The 21,527-nt window shown below is 46.9% G+C and overlaps 1 protein-coding gene across 2 annotated transcripts in view; it reads right to left on the bottom strand.

Moving 5' to 3' along the window:
* Positions 1-1,501: 1,501 nt before the first annotated feature.
* Positions 1,502-21,527, bottom strand: part of P4ha3 (prolyl 4-hydroxylase subunit alpha 3) — a 34,925-nt gene continuing 14,899 nt past the window's right edge. The window contains exons 5-13 of one of the 2 annotated variants that reach the window (XM_034510192.2): positions 20,617-20,668; positions 16,056-16,219; positions 15,696-15,872; positions 10,826-10,890; positions 8,411-8,570; positions 7,047-7,109; positions 4,510-4,577; positions 3,536-3,626; positions 1,502-2,235 (exon numbers count right to left, since the gene is read on the bottom strand). In XM_034510192.2, coding sequence (XP_034366083.1) covers positions 1,945-2,235; positions 3,536-3,626; positions 4,510-4,577; positions 7,047-7,109; positions 8,411-8,570; positions 10,826-10,890; positions 15,696-15,872; positions 16,056-16,219; positions 20,617-20,668 — 1,131 coding nt within the window. In that variant the 3' untranslated portion in view covers positions 1,502-1,944. Of the gene's footprint in view, positions 2,236-3,535; positions 3,633-4,508; positions 4,578-7,046; positions 7,110-8,410; positions 8,571-10,825; positions 10,891-15,695; positions 15,873-16,055; positions 16,220-20,616; positions 20,669-21,527 lie in introns of both variants that reach the window. The other variant, XM_034510185.2, reaches the window with a different exon arrangement.

The raw sequence follows: 21,527 nt of genomic DNA, 5'->3' as shown, positions 1-21,527 counted from the left end.
GTTTGAATACTTGGTCCCAGTTGGTGGAACTGTTTGGGAAGTTTTAAGATGTGAGCCCTCAGTTACTGCTGGGATGTCAGGCCTGCCTTCTGACATGCTCCTCGTCGTGATGGTCATGACGAGTTAACCCCAGATAAACTTTCTTCTGTAAGTCGCCTTAGACATGGTGTCTTAACACAGCACTAGAACAGTATAAGACAGGCCTAGTGACAGAAGTCGCTCTCATTGCTCAATGCAGCTTCTTTCTTACTAGGCAGGTGGCCAAGGTTGTCAGACTTGCACAGAAAGCACTCCACCTGCTGAGTCATCTCACTGGCCCGCGGTTTAGAACCATCTGCGTGTGCTTTGCAGAGTGCGCCGTTGCTATGACTCGCTCAGTCCAACCAGTAACTAACTCTGAGAATCCTGAGCTCAGAGAAGAAAAGGTGGTCTCACTGTAGACGGCAGCTTTCAGAGGAGGCAGGGTGCGTAGGTGACAGCCATTTGGTAAGACTTCCTGAATCTTGGCACACTCAAAATCAATACCGGACACATTCAAGGAAGCAGAGCGTCAGAACATCAAAGTCTCCACCGGAAGTGAGAGAACTCAGAAAGCTGAGCATAGGGAGCTAGGTCAGCAGAGCATTGAAGAAGGAAGGGGACGGATGTGAGGAACAGCGTCGGATTCCTCATTCCTTTCATTGGTGGCTTCGGAGCAACACACACCCATGTCACTGGGGAGGAACCCAAGCCAAGCAGACTCAGTATCTGCTTGGCACAAACACTCAGACATCACCGTCTACACCACTGCTGCTGCTTGGCCTTCTGCAGGAAGGACTCCTCAGGCTTCGCCTGCTTTTGTCTGCCTATTTCAGACCAGCTCCTGTGGGGACTGAGTCCAGTCAAGCACCCTGGTAAGTGTGGAGCTGCATGAAGATGTGGCTCTAACAGAGTCATCAATAGAACAGAGGGCTGGAGAGATGGCTCAGTGGTTAGAGCACTGACTGCTCTTCCAGAGGTCCTGAGTTCAAGTCCCAGCAACCACATGGTGACTCACAACCATCTTTAATTGGGTCCAATGCCCACTTCTGCTGTGACTGAAGACAGTGATAATGTTATTCACACATACACACACACACACACACACACACACACACACACAGCAAAAAAAAAAAACAAAAAACAAAAAACAAAACAAAAAAAAAACCCCAGGGGGGCAAGGAGGAGAGCAAGTGGCCCAGATTTAAAAAGGCAAGGAAGCCTGGTGAATCCAACAGAGTCAGAAGGAGGTGGCCAGGGAAAGCCTCTCTAAAGGGCCCTTGGGTGGAATGGGGAACCTCCTCTGAGGACCTAGAGCACAGCAAATGGGACGGAGACATTGTTCTCTGAGGAACAATGTCAGCAAGTCTACAACAAGGTGACCAAACGGGGAGTGGGGGCTGGGGCGCAGGAACACAATCAATAACGCTGCTCTGGTTTCTCTCCCTTAACACCATGGAAGAATAGTCGCTGTTAGAAGAGGTGATTTGAAAACATTTTAATGACAATAAAAACCATCACAAAAAAATAAAAGAAAATTGTTTTCCACTTAAAAAAAAAAGTCATCACATGATATCCCCACTGGTGATGGGGATGGACATCTCTGGGTCAGACTCTCCTCCTGGAGCAGCAGCAGAAAGCAACCCATAGATTGTTTGCAGAGTGTGTGTGTGTGTGTGTGTGTGTGTGTGTGTGTACTTAAGCATGCATGTGTGTGCGTGCTTGTGTATATGTGTATGTATATATGTGTGTATGCATGTCATTGTGTATGGATATATGTGGGTGAATGGGGGTGTGTGTGGGGGTGTGTGTATGTATGTGTGGTGTGTGTTCAGTGTTAGTGAACTGAACCCAGGCATTTGTACATTCTAAACAATGAGGTTCTATACTGGGCTCATTTCTTTTATTCCCAAGGATGTCTGAGCCCTAGAAACCTCTTAGGCCTCTTTGTATTGTCCGATCTACTCTAAATCTCACAGCTGAAGTAGAAACAGATGCAAATTTGGGGGAGGGTTCCCGGTAAAGACCTATCCTTGACTTCGGGAGGCAGCAGCCTTGCTGGAGGCCTTCCTTCAGGAGGGTCTGCTCCCCTCTGCCCATGGCTTTGGCTCCTGGCTTCTCTGACAAGCTGCCATCTGCCAGTGTTTCAGTCTTCAGGGTTGGTGCTGCAGGGTCTTCGGAACTCCTGTCCGTACTCGTGTATCCACTTGTTGGCCACTGGAGGAGACCAGGAAGGGAGGGGGGCTCAGCAGGGAAATGGCCACAGGGCTGTGGGCATGGAGGCACAGCCTAAAAGCCTACGGCTAGTAAATAGGGCATCAGATTTTTTTTTTCTTTTCTTTTTCTTTTTTTTTATTAGATATTTTATTTACACTTCAGATGCCATCCCCTTTCCCCATTCCCCCCCCTTAGAAAACCCCTATCCCATGCCCCCTTTTCCTTTTTGCATTTATACATTTTTTTAAATAATGTTAATCATAAGCGTTATAAGTTTGGGATTGTTCAATCAGAGGTGTAACCCACTGACCGACCTAGATTTAACAACTATCTTTGACTGGTGGAGATACATGAATATCTGCCTCCCTGTCTCCCCCCTCTTTCTCTCTTTCATCACCTAGCTTCTCCTATCCTTCTTCTCCTCCTCTTCTTACTCCTTTTCTTCCTCTCAGTACTCCTCCTAACTTAGCTCCTCCTACACATCACCCTTCCTGTTAAAATGAAACTTTTCTCTCAAAATACAATTAGAGCATAATTATGCCAATTTGTACCAGTGAGGTACAAGATAGTCCTAATACCAGATTTTTTTTTTAAGATTACATTTTCTATAGTGGGAGCTGAAGTGTGGTTCTTTTGTCTAGTCTATTCCTGACTAACCGTGCACAATCTGCTGCTTCTGCAATAGCGAGTATATAGGGCTCCAGAAAGTCCCAGCAGATCTTGCTAACTGGGATGAAGAACTGGGTGTCACACTCGTGGCATTCAGTCATTACTGAAATTGAAGCCACTGCTGGGTAACAGGGAAGAAAGGGTTTGTTTCCCCTCGTGTCCCTGTCACTATGACAGCTGCTTCCTGCTCACCTTTCTAGCTTCAGAGTGAGGAGCTCTCGGACACAAATGCCCAGAATCATGTCCACCCACCAGGAACAAGTCCACCCATCCTCTGCCAGTCTGGCTTCTAGTCTAACCACTCTCTTGGGTCAGAGCTAAATGGAAGCAGCAGTGTTTGCCTTGATGCAGAGGGAGAAAAGAAACTCTGGTGGCTGTTCCTCTCCTGTTTTCAGAAATGAAGCCTCCTGCTCAGACCCACAAACCTTAGTGGACGCTTGCTCTGGTGCAGGCTGCCTGCTCCTCACAGGCTCCAGAGGGCTGGGCCTCTGAGTCTACTCTGTCCACGTGACTGGTCCTGGGCAATACCATGAAGCATTCAGAAGTGAGGCTCTGCCAGTCTTTACCTACTCCCATTTCACTTTTTTATGACCCCTCACCCCATTCTCGCACCCACAAAGGCAGGCCTTACCCCACTTGTCTCCCACCAGCACGGGACAGCCTGCATGAAGTGTGTCACCATCTCCCTCTCCGCTCCTGTGCAGGTTCCACCAAAACAGTGCAGCATTCTGAAAACAAGAGGACCCAGGCCAGGGGCACAGGGAAGTCAGCCCAGAATCCTGGACTCCAGGCATGCATGTGAGTTAGGACACGAAATTTATGTCATTAAATGAGGAAACTCTTTTTCCCTCTATGCAGTTTGGAGTAAGCAGGCATTGAAAGACACAAGTTAACACTCAGATGAGGGTCACTGCCTCATAGCTTACTCTGCTCCAGGCCTGGCTTGTGGAGACAAACCACACCCAGCTCTGCTCTTGGGAGCTCAAGAGAGATATGAAAGGCAGCAGAACAGGACAATGTTCTAAGTGCTGGAAGCCAGGTGAGCACAGGCTCATGGGACCACTGCGGACAGATGCCCAACAAGACCCACAGGGTAGAAAAGATATCCACATACACCCCTGGACGCAAGTGCACAATGGTCCTCCATCCATTGGGACCTTGAAGTCATGCAACTAAGAAGCAAAGTCAGGACTCAAGCCTCCGTGTCCTGATCCCAAAGCCCATGTTCCCTGTCCACGCACTGTTTCCTTATCTGTTCCCTGAGACTCCTTTAACCACGGCCAGTAGACTAGATAGAGCCTGAGGCCTTGCTTTGAGACTCAGTGCCTTAGCTCTGTGGGGAAGTAGTGACCTCGGAGAATCTGAAGGGGACTCGGAGTCATTGCCTCTGAGGAACCCATGGTGACAAGTAAGATGGACATTGAAATAAAACAACCAGTAAGACCACAAGAACATGTTGTGACAGGAATGGGAGATTGTCTTTGGAATTCAAGAAAGATCTGTTTTTATTCGTGTCCCCAGGCATCTGCTTGAAGGAGAGGGTGTGCATTCTGCCCCATTACACATCAGCACAACCCCATCTTCTAGGGCCAGGCCCTGCTTACCTTAACCACAGGCACACTGAAGTTGCCGTAGATGAAAGCTGTGGCTCCTCCAGCTTCTACGGAACTCAGCTATCATGCAAGAGGAGGAAGACACAGTTAAGATAGCTGCGATTGTCCTTCTCTGTCAAGTGTGCGTGAACTTAGAGGTCACTCCTGCACAGGCTGTGAGCCGGGGTCCCCTGTGTGTGAACAAATTGTGGGGCTTCTCACCACAAGATGAGGTTTGGATTCCTCCCTTATGTTTGCTTCTGGCTACCATCTTGATGGAGGGCTATAATAAGTAGATTCAATCTTTTTTTAAAAAATTTTAATTTACTTTTAAAAAATTACGTGGAGGGGTTGGAGAGATAGCTCAGTGATTAGAAGCACTTGTTCTTGCTTGGGACAAGGTTTGTTTCCCAGCACCCACATGACAGGTCACAATCGCTTTACTCCAGTTCCATGGGACCCAAATTCCTCCTCTGGCCTCCTTGGGTATCAGGTATGAATGTGACTTACAAATGTACATGCAGGCAAAACATTCATATACATAATAAAAGTTTGTGTTTGCCTCTGTGTGTGTGTGTGTGTGCGTGCGCGCGCGCGCCCTTGGAGTTCAAAACAGGCTGGAGCCACAGGCAGTTGTGTGTTGTCTAATGTAGGTGCTGGGAACAGAACTCTGGTTCTCTCAAGAGCAGTAGCCACTCTTAACTGCTGAGCCATCTCACCTGCCCCTCAAATGTTCTTGATTGAATCTATTTCTCTGTAAGAATCTCAATCAGGAAAGGGTGGGGATCACAGGAACTGTTTATTGGCCCCACTATGGTCCTCAGATCACTCAGGTTCCTTTCAGGTTACTAAGCTGAGTGTGCTGACCAGTTTATGTCAATCCGACACAAGCTAAACTCATTAGAGAGGAGGGAGCCTTGATTAAGAAAATGCCTCCATAAGATGGGGCTATAGGCAAGTCTGCAGGGCATTTTCTTAATTAATGATTGACAGGGAAGGGTTCAGCCCATGGTGGGTGGGGCCACCCCTGGGATGGTGGTCCTGGATACTATTAGAAAGCAGGCTGAGCAAGTACTGAGGAGCAAACCAGTAAGCAGCACCTCTCCATGCCTCTGCCTCAGCTCCTACCTCCAGGTTCCTGCCCTGTGTGAGTTCCTGTCCTGACTTCGGTTGATGATGAACAACAATATGGAAGTGTAAACCAAGTAAACCCTTTCCTCCCCGAGTTGCTTTTGGTTATGGCGCTTCATCACAGCAATACTAACCCTAAAACACTGGGGAATAATTTGGTGTTATACCCCAACACCCCTGTGTGTGTGTGTGTGTGTGTGTGTGTGTGTGTGTGTGTGTGTGTGTGTGTGCGTTCGTGTGCAGGCAAACACCAAAAGCCAACCTTGTTTGCTGTCTCAGACACTGTCCACCTTGTTTTGTGAGACAAGGTCTTTCTTTGGCCTGCAACTTGCCCAGGGGAACAGGCTAATTGGCCCCTGCGCCCTGTGGATCCACCTGTCTGTCCCTCAGCACTGGTCGCCAAGCCTAGATTTTTACATAGGTTCTGGGGATTGAACAAGACCCTCATACCTCGCAAGGTAAACACTTTTACCTACTGACTATGACACTTTCTGGATGACATCCTCTTACTACAGGAGCTATGCAGAGGATGCTGGGAGACACACTGGCATCATTGATGCCGAGATGATTTTGAATGCCAGTCTCTGAGTGCCCTTCCTGTCTGTGCTGTGGAGACCTGATCCAGCCCTCAGGAAAGAGAGCATGCTGAGGGGGCATCTGTTCTTCCTAAAGCCCTTCATTTTGGGGTGCTGTTCAAAGCCTTTGTAGTTGGCATGTTTACCCTTCCACCTACAGCCTCATCTCTACTTGATCTTAGCCAAAAGACCAAGGAACGTTAATAAATCTCTCCTGATAAATGACTGCTTCTAAATGTCTCTTCTAAGAGATAGATGACTGGAATCATGGCAGGTTTGTGGGGGAAACAGCAAGCCCTCGTAGGCTGAAGAGAACCATGAGGCTGACAAGAGCTAGGACTGATCCTGTTGGCCCAGGCTAGGGATTTAGAGAGGAGGCCAACTGAGGACTTTGCTGTTTAAGGGTGATTCTGCAGCATACCACAGGTGCTTACTGACTTAACATCTCGACTCTCTCCCCTCTCAGAATCTAAACTGCTCCTTTCTCTTCTCTTTGACTACAAGTCCATGGGCTCCCCAGGGGCTATGGTTTTGTGTACCAACCATGCTTTGGGACCTTATGATGGGAGGCAACTGTATTCCTCTTCCTGTGTTGTTCAAGTCCCATGATCCCCTGGCTTTCTCCATCCCGATAACATCATACTAAAAGCTTTCTGAGGACAGATTATTCTATGCCTAACCACGCCCCCCCCCAAGCTGTCTTGAAGTTCACAGAACTTCTAGAGATTTTTGTGTTCAGTACCAGATAAAATCAATATATGAGATCACTATGAAAACCCATACAATAAAATAGTTTAATTGTCCACTAAGTAAGAAGCCCTGGTTCTCCCAGAGCGAGACTCACATAGATCATAAATGTCGCCACTCGGTTCCCAGACTTCATCCTGTACAGCGGGCTGCTGGGTGACTGCAACAGAAATTGAACAGGTGACATCAGAGTGACAGCCATGCCCTAATTCACCATTAGAATAGAAAGGGACAAAATGGTGCGTTGAGGACAGCATATGACCCTGCACTACACCAGGTAGAGTGTGTTCGTCCTTGCTGGCAAGTACTCAGTACACTGCTTAGTTGGACATTCGGGTTTTGGACGTGTACATGAGTAATTTCTATACAAATCATACAACTGGCTTGTCAAGTAAAAACATCAGACAAGGAGTTCTGCACGTTAGGGTCTCAGTAAAAGAAGGAAAAAGATGATTGCTTTATAGAAATATCAAATCATAAATCAGTGGTCCAAATTATTTGCCCAATGCACATACCCAATCTTTAATCAAGAGACAACCAGAAATATAAATTACATACCATAAAATTCACTCACTGTAAATACTATTCACTGAATTTTACCAAATTTTAACAGTTGCCCAAACTTGCCCATAATCTAGTTTTACAAAGTTCCACCTGGCTATCTACTTAAAATTTGACAGTTGCCCAAACTATGTTTTGTCTTTTTTAGTAATTTATATAATCATAAGGTAATCATAAAATATGCAGGTTTTTGTGCCTGGCTTCCTTCTTTAACTTATGTATCCCCCCCATGTGTGTATGTGATGTGTACACATATTAATTGTATTCACAGGTTGCATTGTGATAGTTGCATGATTTGATCTTGGGAAGGTCCTTTTAATCCTCAAAAATGTTTTGAAGGGAAACAGGAGGAGTGCATCTGGGGGAGGGAGGAGGTGTGGGGAGGGAGGAGGTGTGGGGAGGGAGGAGGTGTGGGGAGGGAGGAGGTGTGTGGGGGGAGGAGGTGTGGGGAGGGAGGAGGTGTGTGGGGGGAGGAGGTGTGGGGAGGAGAGACGGCAGTCCTGATGTATGAGAGAAGAATAAAAATGAATGAATGAATGAATGAATAATAATACATAAATAAATGCTACTGGCATTGCGGAAGAGCAGCTGAGGTCATAAAGAAAGGGGAGAAATCTGAGGACATTCTTCAGTGATCAGTCCCCAGGGGAGGTAAAAGACAGGATTTTATTACAGACCATATTATTCTCCCACTCACAAATTCTGGGGAAGAGGAAGGTGCTGCCAGTTAAGACAATGGATCCAGTAATCAGTGGGACCACGGCTTTCAGACAGTCTGAAGACAAACACCTCTGTTCTAGGACCTTACTCAGTTTCTCCGAGAGCATTACCAGACCTCTGCTTCCAAGGAGACCGCACTGGTCCCCTGCCCCAGAGACTGGCCGTTGATGCCATCATTACCGTAGCATGGTCGAAGTGAGGCTCATAGTGCCCTCCGATTCCGTAGTTCACCACCTGGAGGTACTCTGCATAGGGAGGCTGGATGTCAAGGCCTGTGAGGGCAGCAATGCGGTGGTCAAGGGTCACCAGAATGGGGTCAACCGTGTCCTTTAGCCAGGCGCTAAAACACAGCAAGGGTTGAAACATAAGTGATCTGATGTTGGAAATACAACATGATGTCTATGAATGAATGGATGGATAGACATTTGGATGGATGAATGAATGAATGAATGAATGAAGAAATGAATCATGGTAGTTACCAGAGGGAGGGAGGGAAGAGCCATAAATGCCTAATCTCCCACTCATCCTTCATGTCAGGTCAGCCTGGTCGTCTTGGCCTACGATCTCACTCTCAAAGCCAACATTCTCTGAGGCCATGCTGAGCTGAGCCGGTGAAAACCCACAGAACCCAGGACTGTGACTCAGAGAGGAAAATGGGAAAAACCCATCCTTAAAACCACTGTGCTATGAAGACGTCTCCAACAGAGGAAGCAGAGTGGCAGGAGGAGCAGCCAGGACTTAAAGTGAAGACTGCTGGGTCAGGGGAGTTCGAAAGCAGCCTGGGAAACACAGCAAGGCCTGATCCCTGACCAAAGGAAGGGGAAATGAGGAAAAGACAGAGGAATTGGGGGAGGAGCTAACGTAGCAACAGCTTCACTTCTCTGCATGATGATGTCAGATCCTTAACCTTTGACCTCTCTAAGGGCCAGTGCTCCTTTATAAATGTGGTTGATGACTGTATCTACTTCCAGGACTTTAGAAGGTTGTAAGAGAGACTCACGGAGGTGCCTCATACGGTATGTTACTGACTGTTATGATACCCAGGACAGTCTCAACTCTTTGGTTCAACTCCTCACAAACCAGGACCCATCAAAACCCGATTCAGACTCTGGTCTGGAATGGCATTGAAGTTATTAAGATGTAGAAAATTTGGAATCAAAATCAAGACCCCTGGAAAAATGAGGCCTTGTTCTCTAGGCAAAGTGTGCAACACCGTGATGGGTTCATTTGTTCCATGTACATCACACCCAGGCTATTAAACTACATGCTCTTGATTTGCAAAGATACCCATGACAAATTTAGCCACTGCTTTCAAAGAAGAAGAGCACAGAGGCAAGAAAGATGGCTCGGTGATTGAGAGCACTTGCTGCTCTTGAGGAGGACCTGGGTTCCGTTCCCAGCATCTGCATTGGAGAGCTGACAGCTGCCTGTAACTCCAGTTTGGGGAGTACAGTGCCTTCCTGTATGTACCTTCTGTGGGCGATGCATGCACATGCTGTACATACAGACAAGCAGATACTCCATGGTTTAGAGAATAGCTTTTAATGTAAAATGCCTCTGGATGGAGAATATTTCCCAAGGTGCATGTGTTTGAACACTTGGCCTCTAGGCAATGATACTGTTTTGTGAGGTTGTAGAACCTGGGGATGGGTCTTGGGGATCATGGCCTAGCCCTGCCTCCAGCCGCAGCCCCTGTCTCTACTCAACAGAGACAGAAGAAGGTGAAGAGTTTCCACCGCCCATTCCTGCCACCATGGAGCCACCAGTCACCATGCTTTTTCCACCATGATGAACTGTCTCCCCTCAAAACAGCCACCAAAATCAACCCTTCTCTGTTGTTTCCTGCTAGGTTTGGGTCACAGAGAGAAGTAGCACGCACAGTCCCCAAATGCACCAGACTAAATACATTAAGTTCAAATCATCTGAACCAAAGCTCATCCCTCACATCCCCTCCCAGAGGACAAGGACACACACCTAGATGTCTAGCTTTCTCTAGGGTGCTAACACCATTTTCTCATGTGGCTGTGAAGGACGCTCCTCCTCAAGCTCTCTTGACAGCCCTGTACTCACTGTGCAAAGAAATGGCTGAGGGGAGGGAAGGGGAGGGGAGGGAAGGGGAGGGGAAAGGAGGGGAGGGGAGGGGAGGGGAGGACAGGGGAGGGGTGAATGACAGGACTGGATGCTCACTCTGGAGCCTGCTCTTGGTGAAGCCAGAAGGCCCAGGTTGTCCATTTCTGCCTTTTGCCTGCCTGCTGCTAGGAAAGCTTTGTATAGCCGTCAGGAGGTGAGAACGGAGACTGTAAAGTCAAATTACAGACATGTGGGAACTCATTCCGGGGAAGAAGCAGCAATGCACATTTTCTGCTTTAAGGAGGAGAAGTTTTCTCTGAGCCTTTTCCCAGTGACCTCTCAGTTAATATCCAGATAATACTGCAATCTCCTGTCACTAGTGTGACATCATGGAAACTTCTCTCGAGGTAGATTTTGGTACTACAGGCTCTCTGGCAGTCCCAGAAAGGTTGCTGCCTACATAGTGCTCACTCGGCTGCGCCCTCAGTCCCAGGCCGGAGTTTCTGCCCACAAGGCCCCTCCTACCTTTTGCTGATGCGGTACTCCACTTGTAACTGCTTTTCCCCTGAAGCCACCACTGATCTCTGGAGCTGGTTGGAAGCACAAGAGAAAGATCAGGTTCTGATGCAAAGGGACAGTCTATCATGACCACAGACACACCTCTCTCTAAAGCATGACGACCACCTGTCCTTACTCATTGAAGTGTATTTTGTACATGGCAGGAACATGTCTCTTGCATTTAAAGAGCCAGTACAACTGTGTCTCTATGGAATCCCTTGTGCATGCAAGACTGAGCTGCAGAAGAGCACAGCAATTTCTCGTCTCAGTTTGTATCACAGCGTCAGGCCTGGAGCTTGAGCTGGGGTAAGCGTTTCATGTTTGTCAAATTAAATGAACACCTCCAGCAACACTGGTGTGCCCTCGGGGCCAGCCTGTCCCTTCTGAAGAATCCTAGCCAAAGCCCTTCCTTATAGAGGTTCATTAATAAGCCCAGCTTATGAAAAAAACCCCACAGGTTTGAGGTCAATAATTTAACAATTTCTATTTTGTTCTGAATGCATCTGTATGAAGTATGTATATTTTATTGCAAACTCACTGTCCTCGGGACAGAGAAATGAGCACTTGAGGCTGTATCTGCGTCTGTCTCTGGTTTCTGAGTCAGCCTCTGTAGGGCTAAGGCTCGGCCTGGCAGGGAGTAGATGCTCAGAAATGGTTAAAGGGACAGCTGAGTGAATGAAGCCAGCTCCCCATTCTCTCCTATCTCCAAGAAGTTAGATTCAGAAGTGGAACAATAAACTGTGTGCATCCAAAATCCTTTCCCTCATGAACCACAGGCAACTGAAACCCTTCCCTTCATGAATGGCATATAGCCGAGCCCTTCTCCAACACAGCAGCCTTCTCTGCTGCTAAATCTGGCAGACAATCTTGAACAAGCCTGTTCCGGTTCCCCGGACTCATTTCCTCATCAGTAGGCACAGCATACCAGTGCGCTCTTGAGAGCTCTTCTTGCCCTGGTGGGATGTCCTCTGTCCTTTCTAAAACCATTCAGAGAGAGAAGAGACGCAAGGAGAAATGCCCTCTTCTGTTAGTCCAGGGCAAAAGCAATGTTTGAAAACAAATCCCGTCCCCACTAAGGAATGACTTTGTTCCTAATTCCTTTCACAGTTCTGTCATTATTCTCTACAGACAAGCCATCCATTTTGAGAGCAGGTATTGATTGCACTGTTAATGTTAATGCACTGTGATGAACATATGTGATATATCTGCATATGTGTATTAAACCAGAGAAAGTCCCTGTGCGTGGACTGATGGTGTTGCAATGGGCAGACACAGGCTGCTATGGATATAGAGAGACAGGCCTCTAGCCCCTCCTTCTGAGGGATCGGAATCCTTCCCAGAATGCCTACATTAATGCTGCAATCATACATACTGAAAGAAGTCAAGAGTAGAGTGTTCCAGACATTCCAGACAGAAAGAAGGAAGGAAGGAGGGAGGAAGGGGGAGAGAGGGTGAGGGAGAGAGAGTGAAAGTGAGAGAGAGAAGAATGGACAGAGAGGCCTGTTTACAGAAAAGACGTGCAGCCGGACTGCCAAGGGCAGAAAAGGTCGAGGGCAGCCAGGCTACAGAGGTGTGCCAACATGCAAGCAGGACTTTAAGTAGGAGATTTAGAAAGCCAGTTCTGATCTTCAAAGATTAGTTTGGGCAGGCACAGGGGCACGTGCCTGTAGGCTCACCACTCAGGAAACTGGGATGGGAGGAACCCAGGTATTTGAGGCCAGTTTGGGCGACAGGACAAAACCTTTCTCAAAGTATAAAATTCAGGGGTTGGAGAGATAGCTCAGTTGATAAAGGGCCTGCTGTGCACGCAGGGGACCTGAGTTTGATCTCCAGCATTCACATGAAAAGCCAGATGTGGAGGTAGTCTGTAGCCCAAGTGGTTAGGGAGGGAGATCCTTGGAGTTCATAGGCTGGCTGGCTTAGCTGGATTGATAAGCTCCAGGTTCAATGAGAGACACCATCTCAAAAAGTAAGGTGTGGGACTGGAGCAATGGCTCAGCGGTTAAGAGCACTGACTGCTCTTTCAGCGTCCTGAATTCAATTCCTAGCAACCACAAGGTGGCTCACAACCATCTGAAATGGGATCTAATGCCTCTTCTGGTGTGTCTGAAGACAGCTACAGTGTGCTCATACACATAAAATAAATAAATTTTTTTTAAAAAGGTAAGGTGGGGAGGTTAATGAAGAAAACCTTCAAATTCAGTCTGGCACCGTACAAGTGAGTATACACACACAAACAAGTATAAACACCACACACATGACAAAAATCATAAGATTCTGGCAGCAATGAGCATAAAACAGGTTGGGGAGATAGGACATTAACCCACAAAATGTCTAGTGATACCAGCCAACACATAAACAGCAGAAAAATTAGATGCTATTCAGGTGGTAACATCTTTGAGTTCAGAGAAAGGGTGGTTTAGTCCATGTGGCCCCATAAAAACGTCCTGAAAGGCACAGTCACTCAGAGAACCAATGAAAGCAGGGGAAAACTGCAGCCAGTGCTGGGGGCCCTCTGGATGGAGGTCCATGGTTTCCATTGAGTCCTTGAGGATGACTGACAGGGTAGATGAGGAGGGAAGTTGATGGGAGGAGACTTCAGGAGGAAACAGTGAGAAGGAGGCAGAGAGCCATGGAGGCTCAGGTACCATGGGCACCATCCCCCCGCCCCAAGTCCTCAGCTTATTCCTGGAATAATCACAGACCAGGCAGGCATCAACAACCCCAGTGAGAGGTTGCCAGGAAAGGGAGAATGGCAAGGTCTGTGCATGCCGAATAGATGACCTTGCTGTGAAGGATTCAGTGAGCATCTCTGGATGGTCATCGCCATGGCAACAGAGCTGTTCTAAGGAAAAGGCTGCTGCTGGCCTGATGCCACTTCTGGCTCCCTGAGAAGCTGATGCCACTCAGTGGTTACCATCTCCATCCTAGTTATTCATCTCAAAAGACCAAACAAACAAACAAACAACAGAACAGACCTAGACCAGCCTGGAGGACTTTCTGTGTGGTTGCTTTTCTCACTCCAACCCAGAGTCGCTCAATCTGCTCTCAGAGTTTTCCTTAAAATCACAGGCCCAGTCATGGCCCCCTTCTGTTTAGCAGCTTGCTCCCAGCTCCTCCGTGGCCAAGCTCTCGACTGTGGCCTTTGTTAGTGGTATCTCACTGTCCATCTCTATCAGTGGTCATCTCCTGCCCCATCCTTTGTGCACTACAGCCACCAGGCTTCTCTCTGTTCTCTGAACATGTCACCCATCAGGCCCTTGCAATGTGTGGCTTTGTCTTCCCAGAATACCCTGGCCTTTACGCTCAGTGAAAGAAACCTGCTCTTTCCTTTCCTCCACAGCGCCCCCTCCCATCCACCTTCCTCTCAGGTTACACAGCACATTCAATCCCAGCACTGTCTTTCCCTTACACCAGTGGTTCCCAACCTTCCTAATGCTGTGACCCTCTAATATAGTTCTTCATGTTGTGGTGACAGCCACCACAAAATTATGTTCATTGCTACTTAATACATAATTACATAATTACAGCCATGCTTCTCCCCTTACCCTTAATTACATAACTATAATTCTGCTAATGTTATGAACACAATGAAAATATCTGAGATGCAGAATATTTGCTATGTGACCCCTGTGAAAGGATCATTTGACCCCCAAAAGGGTCAAGACTCACAAGTTGAAAATCACTGCCTTACATGGAGGAAAAATTCCTCACCCATTTGAAAAAGTAAAGAGTGTAAGTAGGTTATGTTCTGTTGATGGATGACTAAATGTCTCATTGGCTGGACAGCGTATTTAAGGACATGATGTCTGGCTGGAAATAAATAATCCTGTACCAAATAATTGTACCTTTAAAGAAAGTACAACAGGATTGTAGAGGTGAGATGGGGTATCTTTTCTGGATATTTGCCACATTTCCTATAGGGGGCAAAGACACATTCCTTCCCACTGACATCAGTTCAGCTTGGTCACTTGCTGTTCCTTCCACAGGCAGGATTAGATAGGCCTCTTTTTTTGTGGCAGTGTGACAGGGTCTCACTATGTAGCTCTGTCTGTCCATCCTGGAACTCACTATGCAAACCAGGCTGGCTTTGAAAGCCAGTTCACCTTTGCCGTTTCTGTCTTGTTCCCTCTTCCATGAGACACCAGCAGAGGCTACTCTGCCAGCCTGGGTCCCATAGCTTCAGCCAACCCAACACAAACACGGAATGTGGTAAACTGTTGCTGTCTCCAAGGTTCAGGGCCCACTTATTACCAAGCATAACTTGGCCTAAGCTTCCTAACAGGAAAAACAACAGAGTGACAACCAGCACACTCTAAACTCCAGTCCTGACTCTAGTGCACGTCTCTCTTAAGTTAGTCCCTCTTTCTGGGCCTCAGTTTCCTTAACAGAGTCATGAAGTTGAATCAGATAATCTGTAAATATGTACTAGTGTTTCACTCCTTGTTGCTGTCAAGTTCTTTTCTTCTATTAATTATAAGAAAGAGCTGATGTTTGGGGAAATTTCCTTTGTATTTCCTAATATCACTTTGATGTATAGAATGGTATCTCTGCATCTCAAGCACACTATTGGCTGGATTCTAGCAACTGTCTAAGCTATGATTTCCATATCCCTAAGAAGACATTGGCAGCACAATGTGAACACCTCCTAAATCCCCTGGCACCTCATCTCAGTCCTGACCCACCAGAGGCGAGTACAGCCATGCTTCTCCCCTTACCCTGCTGACTGGTCTTACAGAGTGGTTGGCACTTTGAACTCCTAGACTAAGGGTCTTGCTATGCCAGCTGTCTGTTCTCCAGACATGAGGGGGCACAGAGGGTATTTGGGGATGCTCACCCACGGTTCTGCAAGCTCTCGGATTTTCTGAGCTTCCTCGTCACTGACAAAGTCATGGTAGAGAGCTACGAGGGGTCGCAGGTGGATGACCTCCTTGCGGGCGGGCTGGAGCAGTAAGTAGGGGCTGGAATTGGTCTCGTAGGAGCAGTAGAGGCTGGGGATTTGGTAGTGTGTTGGCTGAAAGGAGAGATTAGAGAGAGATTAGTCAAGGGAACCATCCCATTAAAGACTGGAATTTAAGGCCACAGAGCCATTTGGAGCTGTTTGGTAAGTTGTATCGCCATTAAGGCATCAGATTTTCCCTCAAGTTATCCCGACTCTAGTCAATCTTCCCCTTTCTCTCTCCCTGAGGAATCTCACCTGGGAGCCCAGGGTCTGGCACAGCCCCTCGTAGGTGTCCCTGGTCTGCAGGTGGGGTACATTGGGCCTCTGAATTACAGTCTCAGCCACTGTCTGGTGACCTTTCTTGGCCAAGAGCCTTTCATATTTCAACACATTCCTGGCCATCCTCTTATTGTCTGGGCCTGGGGAAAACCCAAACAGGAAATAACACAGGTGAATAAATACTGGCCTCAGGAAGAACTCTCAAGACCTCCTGCAGCTGGCTGTGTTGGGTACATGCCTTTGACCCCAGCTTCCAGGAGACAGAGGCAGGAGGACCTTTGTGAGTTCCAGGCCAGCCAGAGCTACATTGTGAGACCTGGTCTCATAAAAACAACAACAACACCTCCAAAACAAACAAACAAAAAACAAAACCACTGAAGCTTTACTAGCACGCTGGGCTGATACTTTCACACTTTAAACTACATCTCACGGCAGTGCCCTTTCTCCTGAAAGAGCATCTGACTTTAAAAAGTGACTGGCCTGGACCTGCTGGACCTGAGGGATGGCTGCTAACATATTAGACAGGGACCATGATGGTCACTTTCATGTAGAAAAGAAGTTTCACCATTCATCCATCCACTCAGTTGCAGTTCACTTCAAAGACGTTCAAAACATGTTCTATGCCAGGTACTGGGCTGAACTGCCCGAGCAGAGAGTCTAGTAGCTACTTGGAAGAGAACATGGCAAGTAAGAGAAGTAGAAGGCAGCTCAGTCATCACCTAACGTACAGGCCCAACCCGTTCTCCTTATGTATTATATTCCTGTGAGCATGTGTGTATGGCAGGGGGTGCGCCCATGTGTGTGTTTTTGGAGGCCAGTTAAGTGTCTTCCTCAGTTGCTGTCCACTTTATTCCTTTGACACATGATCTCTCACCTGGTGTTCCTTGTTTTTCAGATAGGCTGTCTGTCCTGCAGACCCCAGAAAGCCACCTGTCCCTGCATCTTCCCTTTCCAAGCCCAGCTCTGATGTTACAGGCGGGGGATGGGGGCGAGGGGTTGGCAGGGGTCATGCCCAGCTTTTACATGGCTGCCAAGGAGGATCTGAACTCAGGAGCTAATGCTTGTGTAACAAGTGCTCTTACCCACAGGGCACTCTCCCCAGCTCCCTGTTCTCCATAGAACTGGAAGCATATTCATCCTAAGCTCTCCTTAGGTCCTCAGGAACAGCAGTTCTCAGCCTTCCTAGTGCTGGGGCCCTTTAATACAGTTCCTCATATTGGACCCACAGGTCAAGAACTGCTGCTCTGGGATGTTCCTTCAGAATTCCTACTAGAGGGCCGGAGGGATGGCTCCATGGTTAAGAGTGCTTCCTACTCTCTCAGAGGACCACAGTTCAGTGCCCAGTGCCCATGTCAAGCAGGGCATCTGATACCCCCTTCTGGAGTCCTCTGGTCCCTGCACTCACTCATGCACATTCCCACACACAGATTCTGACATGCACACATAATTAAAAACAAAAAATAAACATTAAAAAATTCCTACTTGCCTACACAGAGCAGAACCGTATGGGTCAAAAGGAGGCTGGACTTTATCTTACCACAGTCAGAGAATGTGAAGCACACACTGTGCTTTTAAGGTACCGCTCCTATTGTAGAAGAGCATATGTGATCACTCCTTTCTAATAAAAGGAGAAGTGAAGCTTTGGAGAATGGAAATGGTGGATCCAAACACCAGTGGACATTCCACAAAGCCAGAAATGGAAGCAAGGCCTTCAGTGGCTGTACCCTATTTATCACCAATGCCAGCACACAGCTTGGGGCATTAAGAGATGGAGATTTTAACGGATCAAGCACAAAGAAATAAAAGAATGTTAACTTTAGATTCTATGTCTCTCTCTCTCTTTCTCTCTCTCTCTCTCTCTCTCTCTCTCTCTCTCTCTCTCTGTGTGTGTGTGTGCATGTGTGCGTGTTCTTGTACATTTGTGGAGGCACGTGGAAGGGTGCACAGGCGTGCACAGGCTGAGGTTCTCTCTCTCTCTCTCTCTCTCTCTCTCTCTCTCTCTCTCTGTGTGTGTGTGCATGTTCTTGTACATTTGTGGAGGCACGTGGAAGGGTGCACAGGCTGAGGTTGTTGTCATTCTCCGTTGCTCTTCTGCCTCACTCACTGTGCACTCTCTCAGTTGAAGCCAGAGCTGTTGAGTGTGGCTAGTTTTGCTAGTGACCATCTTCTGGAGATCTCTTGTTTCACCCTTTGCCTTTGAAGACTGGATCTACAGGTAGGCCACCCCACCCACCCCACATTTTATGTGGGTTTCTGTTGATCTGAACTCTTAGCTATCACCCCCGAGCCTTAATTTTCCTTATCCTACCAATTACTTGTGTGCTTGCTGGCCACTGCATCCCATTCTTTGTCAAGATATCAAAGAGGACCACTGCTGGAGCCCTCCCTGTGTCCCAGGTGGATTGGTTCCAGGTTCTTTTTAGATACCAAAATCCACAGAAGCTCAAGTCTGCCTATAAAGTAGTGCAGCATTTGCAGATAGCTTATGCACATCCACCAACCTGCTTCCAGTCACCTCTGGTTTGTTTATAACACCAGACACGACATAAATGCTATATACACAAGTAAGCAAACAGTAGTTCCACTCAGTGTAAATACAGTGCTTAGAGAATAATGACAAGAGGAAAGGGACATCTGTTCTTTACCAACAACACTGTTTTTTATGGTTTTTTTTTTTTTTTAAATACAAAGTTGGTTGACTCCATGGATACAGAACACAGAGATAGATGTGAAGGGCAGAACACACTAGTTAAATTCATGTAAAACTTGTGAATAATTGCCGTTTAAAAGTACTCCAGGAGCTGGGGAGATGACTCAGTGGTTGCAAGCACTGGCTGCTCTTGCATGCGGCTTCAGTTACCAACACCTACATGCTGGCTCCCAACCATCTGCAACTCAAGTTCCAGATAATCTGACACCTTCTCCATGGTCTCCATGGGCACCAGGCATGTACATAGTGAACAGACAAAACAAAAGGCAGGCAAAACACCCATATACATAAAAATAAAATGTCAAGAAGTCCTCAAATTCTTGGTGACCATTAGTGATTTTGCATCTTACTTTAGGAGGTAAATACTTAAAGGAAAATATAGGAAGCCATCTACCACCAAAATTTTAAGCAAAAATCTTGAAGCTGAGCTATGCAGTGTCTCTCCTCCTTTTGCTGTTGACATAAGGCATTCCCTGAAGGGGCTGAAGCTGGACCTGGGCAGGAGGCCTGCATAGCCAAGTGAGCTCCGGTTTTAAGGAAGAACTGATAGCTCTCAGTAAACTGTCAAAGAAGTGAATGGCCCTCTGAGTCACTCCCCTCTCACATACAAGTGCACATTGATTTGATTCATTCCTGGGTTTCCTTCCAAAACCTGAGTCTTCAAACTGCCTCTGCAGAAACTGGCTCTTAGCCTGCACTTGTTCTCCTTGAAAGAACAAGTTGGGAAGGGGCAGGCTGACATCTTTTAACCATTTTCCCAACTAACTCATGAATTTCCCCCTTTCAATGATCTGTCCTGGAGAGGTAGCTCACAGAGCACTTACTGTCAACATGAAGGAGCCTGAGTTCAAATCCCCAGCGCCCACACACATGGCTGGACATGGCTACCCAGGCTTGAAATCCCAGCTTTTGCAGGGGGTGGGAGGGGTGAAGACAGGCAGACTGTTGGAGCTCAGGAGCTTGCTAGCCAAACAGCTTAGACAAAGCAGTGAGCTTCAAGTTCAGTGAAGACTGTCTCTAAAAATAAAGTGGAGGGACTGGAGACATGGCTCAGTGGTTAAGAGCTCTGACTGCTCTTTTAGTGGATCTAAGTTCAATTCCCAGCACCTCCACAGCAGCTCCCAACTATCTGCAACTCCAGTTCCAGAGAGTCTGATATCGTCTGACTTCCCCAGGCACCAGGCACACGAGTGGTGCACAGACAGACAGAGAAAGTACTCATGCATGTAAAAATACTCATAAGGGAAAAATAAAAAATGAAATAAAAAGATCTCAATAAAGAAAGATGCCCCATACCCTTCTCTGTTCTCTGCATGCATAAGCACAGGCATGTGCACTGGTTCGCACATACACACATGCATGCACACACAAACATGCACAGGCATGTGCACTGGTTCACTCATACACACATGCATGCACACACATACATGCACAGGCATGTGCACTGGTTCACTCATACACACATGCATGCACACACATACATGCACAGGCATGTGCACTGGTTCACTCATACACGCATGTACACACATACATGCACAGGCATGTGCACTGGTTCGCACATACACACATGCACAGGCATGTGCACTGATTCGCTCATACACACATGCATGCACACACATACATGCACAGGCATGTGCACTGGTTTGTGCACACACACATGCACACACATATATACACATGCACACACACATGAATGCACATATACATATAAACACATGCATATGCATGCACACATGCACATGCACACACATTCAAACATTACTTCACAAGAATTAAAGGTTAGGAGCCGAGGCGAGATGGGTCGCCTTCTGTCTTAGTATCACTTACTGTAGATGAGGAACTCTCGGGAGAGGTTGAGGGCACAGGAAACATTTCCTACCTTATTGAAAAAGAAAAGAAAGAAAATGTCAACTGAAATGATATTTCTTCTAATTAAATCACTTAATAGTTTTAAAAACTATAAAATATTCCTACCACCGTAGATAATAAAGTTCACTGGAAAAAAAAAAGGAAGGAATGCAGAAGATTCTTTTTTGTTTTTAGTTTTTGTTTTTGTTATTGTTTGGTTGTTTTTGTATTTTTATTTTAGCAGCCCTGTGACAAATCAAGTCTCCTTGTTAACAAATACATTACTACCACCCTTCCTATCAAAGGTAGAGAGAAACTGGGATAAGCTTGACTAGGCTTGGTGCAGAGTTCAGTGGTGAACTGCTCTCCTCGGATGTGCCCTGAGTTTAAGCCACAGAACTAGCAAAAGAAAAAAGGGGGTGGGGGAACAGGAGGAGGAAGAAAACAAGGAAGAGGAGGAGGAAGAGGAGACGGAAGAGGAAGAGGAGGAGATATATAGAGAAAAATTCTAGCGAACATACAGTTTATTCTTATTCTCCAGGCTTAGTACTTCCTAGAGTCTAGCCAGTTAGTGGGAAGGAAGCAAAAGAAAAACTAAAAGGAGCGTTGCCTGATGTGTAGGAATCAGTCATCTGCAGCCATGCAACCTTGGCCTCCTCATGGTCAAAAGGATGTAAGTCTGACGGAGAATCCCACACAGGCAGGTTTCTGTCTGTCTCTGGGTGATGCACAATAACTAGCTCGCCAGAATGTACAGAAATGGAATTCCTTGTAGTTTTAGCATACTAACGTTTTATTTTAGTGATAAAAGCAATAATAATCACACTATAAAATATATGAAGAATGAGATAAAGAATCACTCTACTGAAGCCCACCTACTCAGGAGCTTC

This window comes from Arvicanthis niloticus, chromosome 1 (genome assembly GCF_011762505.2).
Source record: "Arvicanthis niloticus isolate mArvNil1 chromosome 1, mArvNil1.pat.X, whole genome shotgun sequence".
Lineage (NCBI taxonomy): Eukaryota > Metazoa > Chordata > Mammalia > Rodentia > Muridae > Arvicanthis > Arvicanthis niloticus.
The sequence above is the reverse complement of the archived record's forward strand: the minus strand, read 5'-3'. Positions and strand labels throughout refer to the sequence as shown.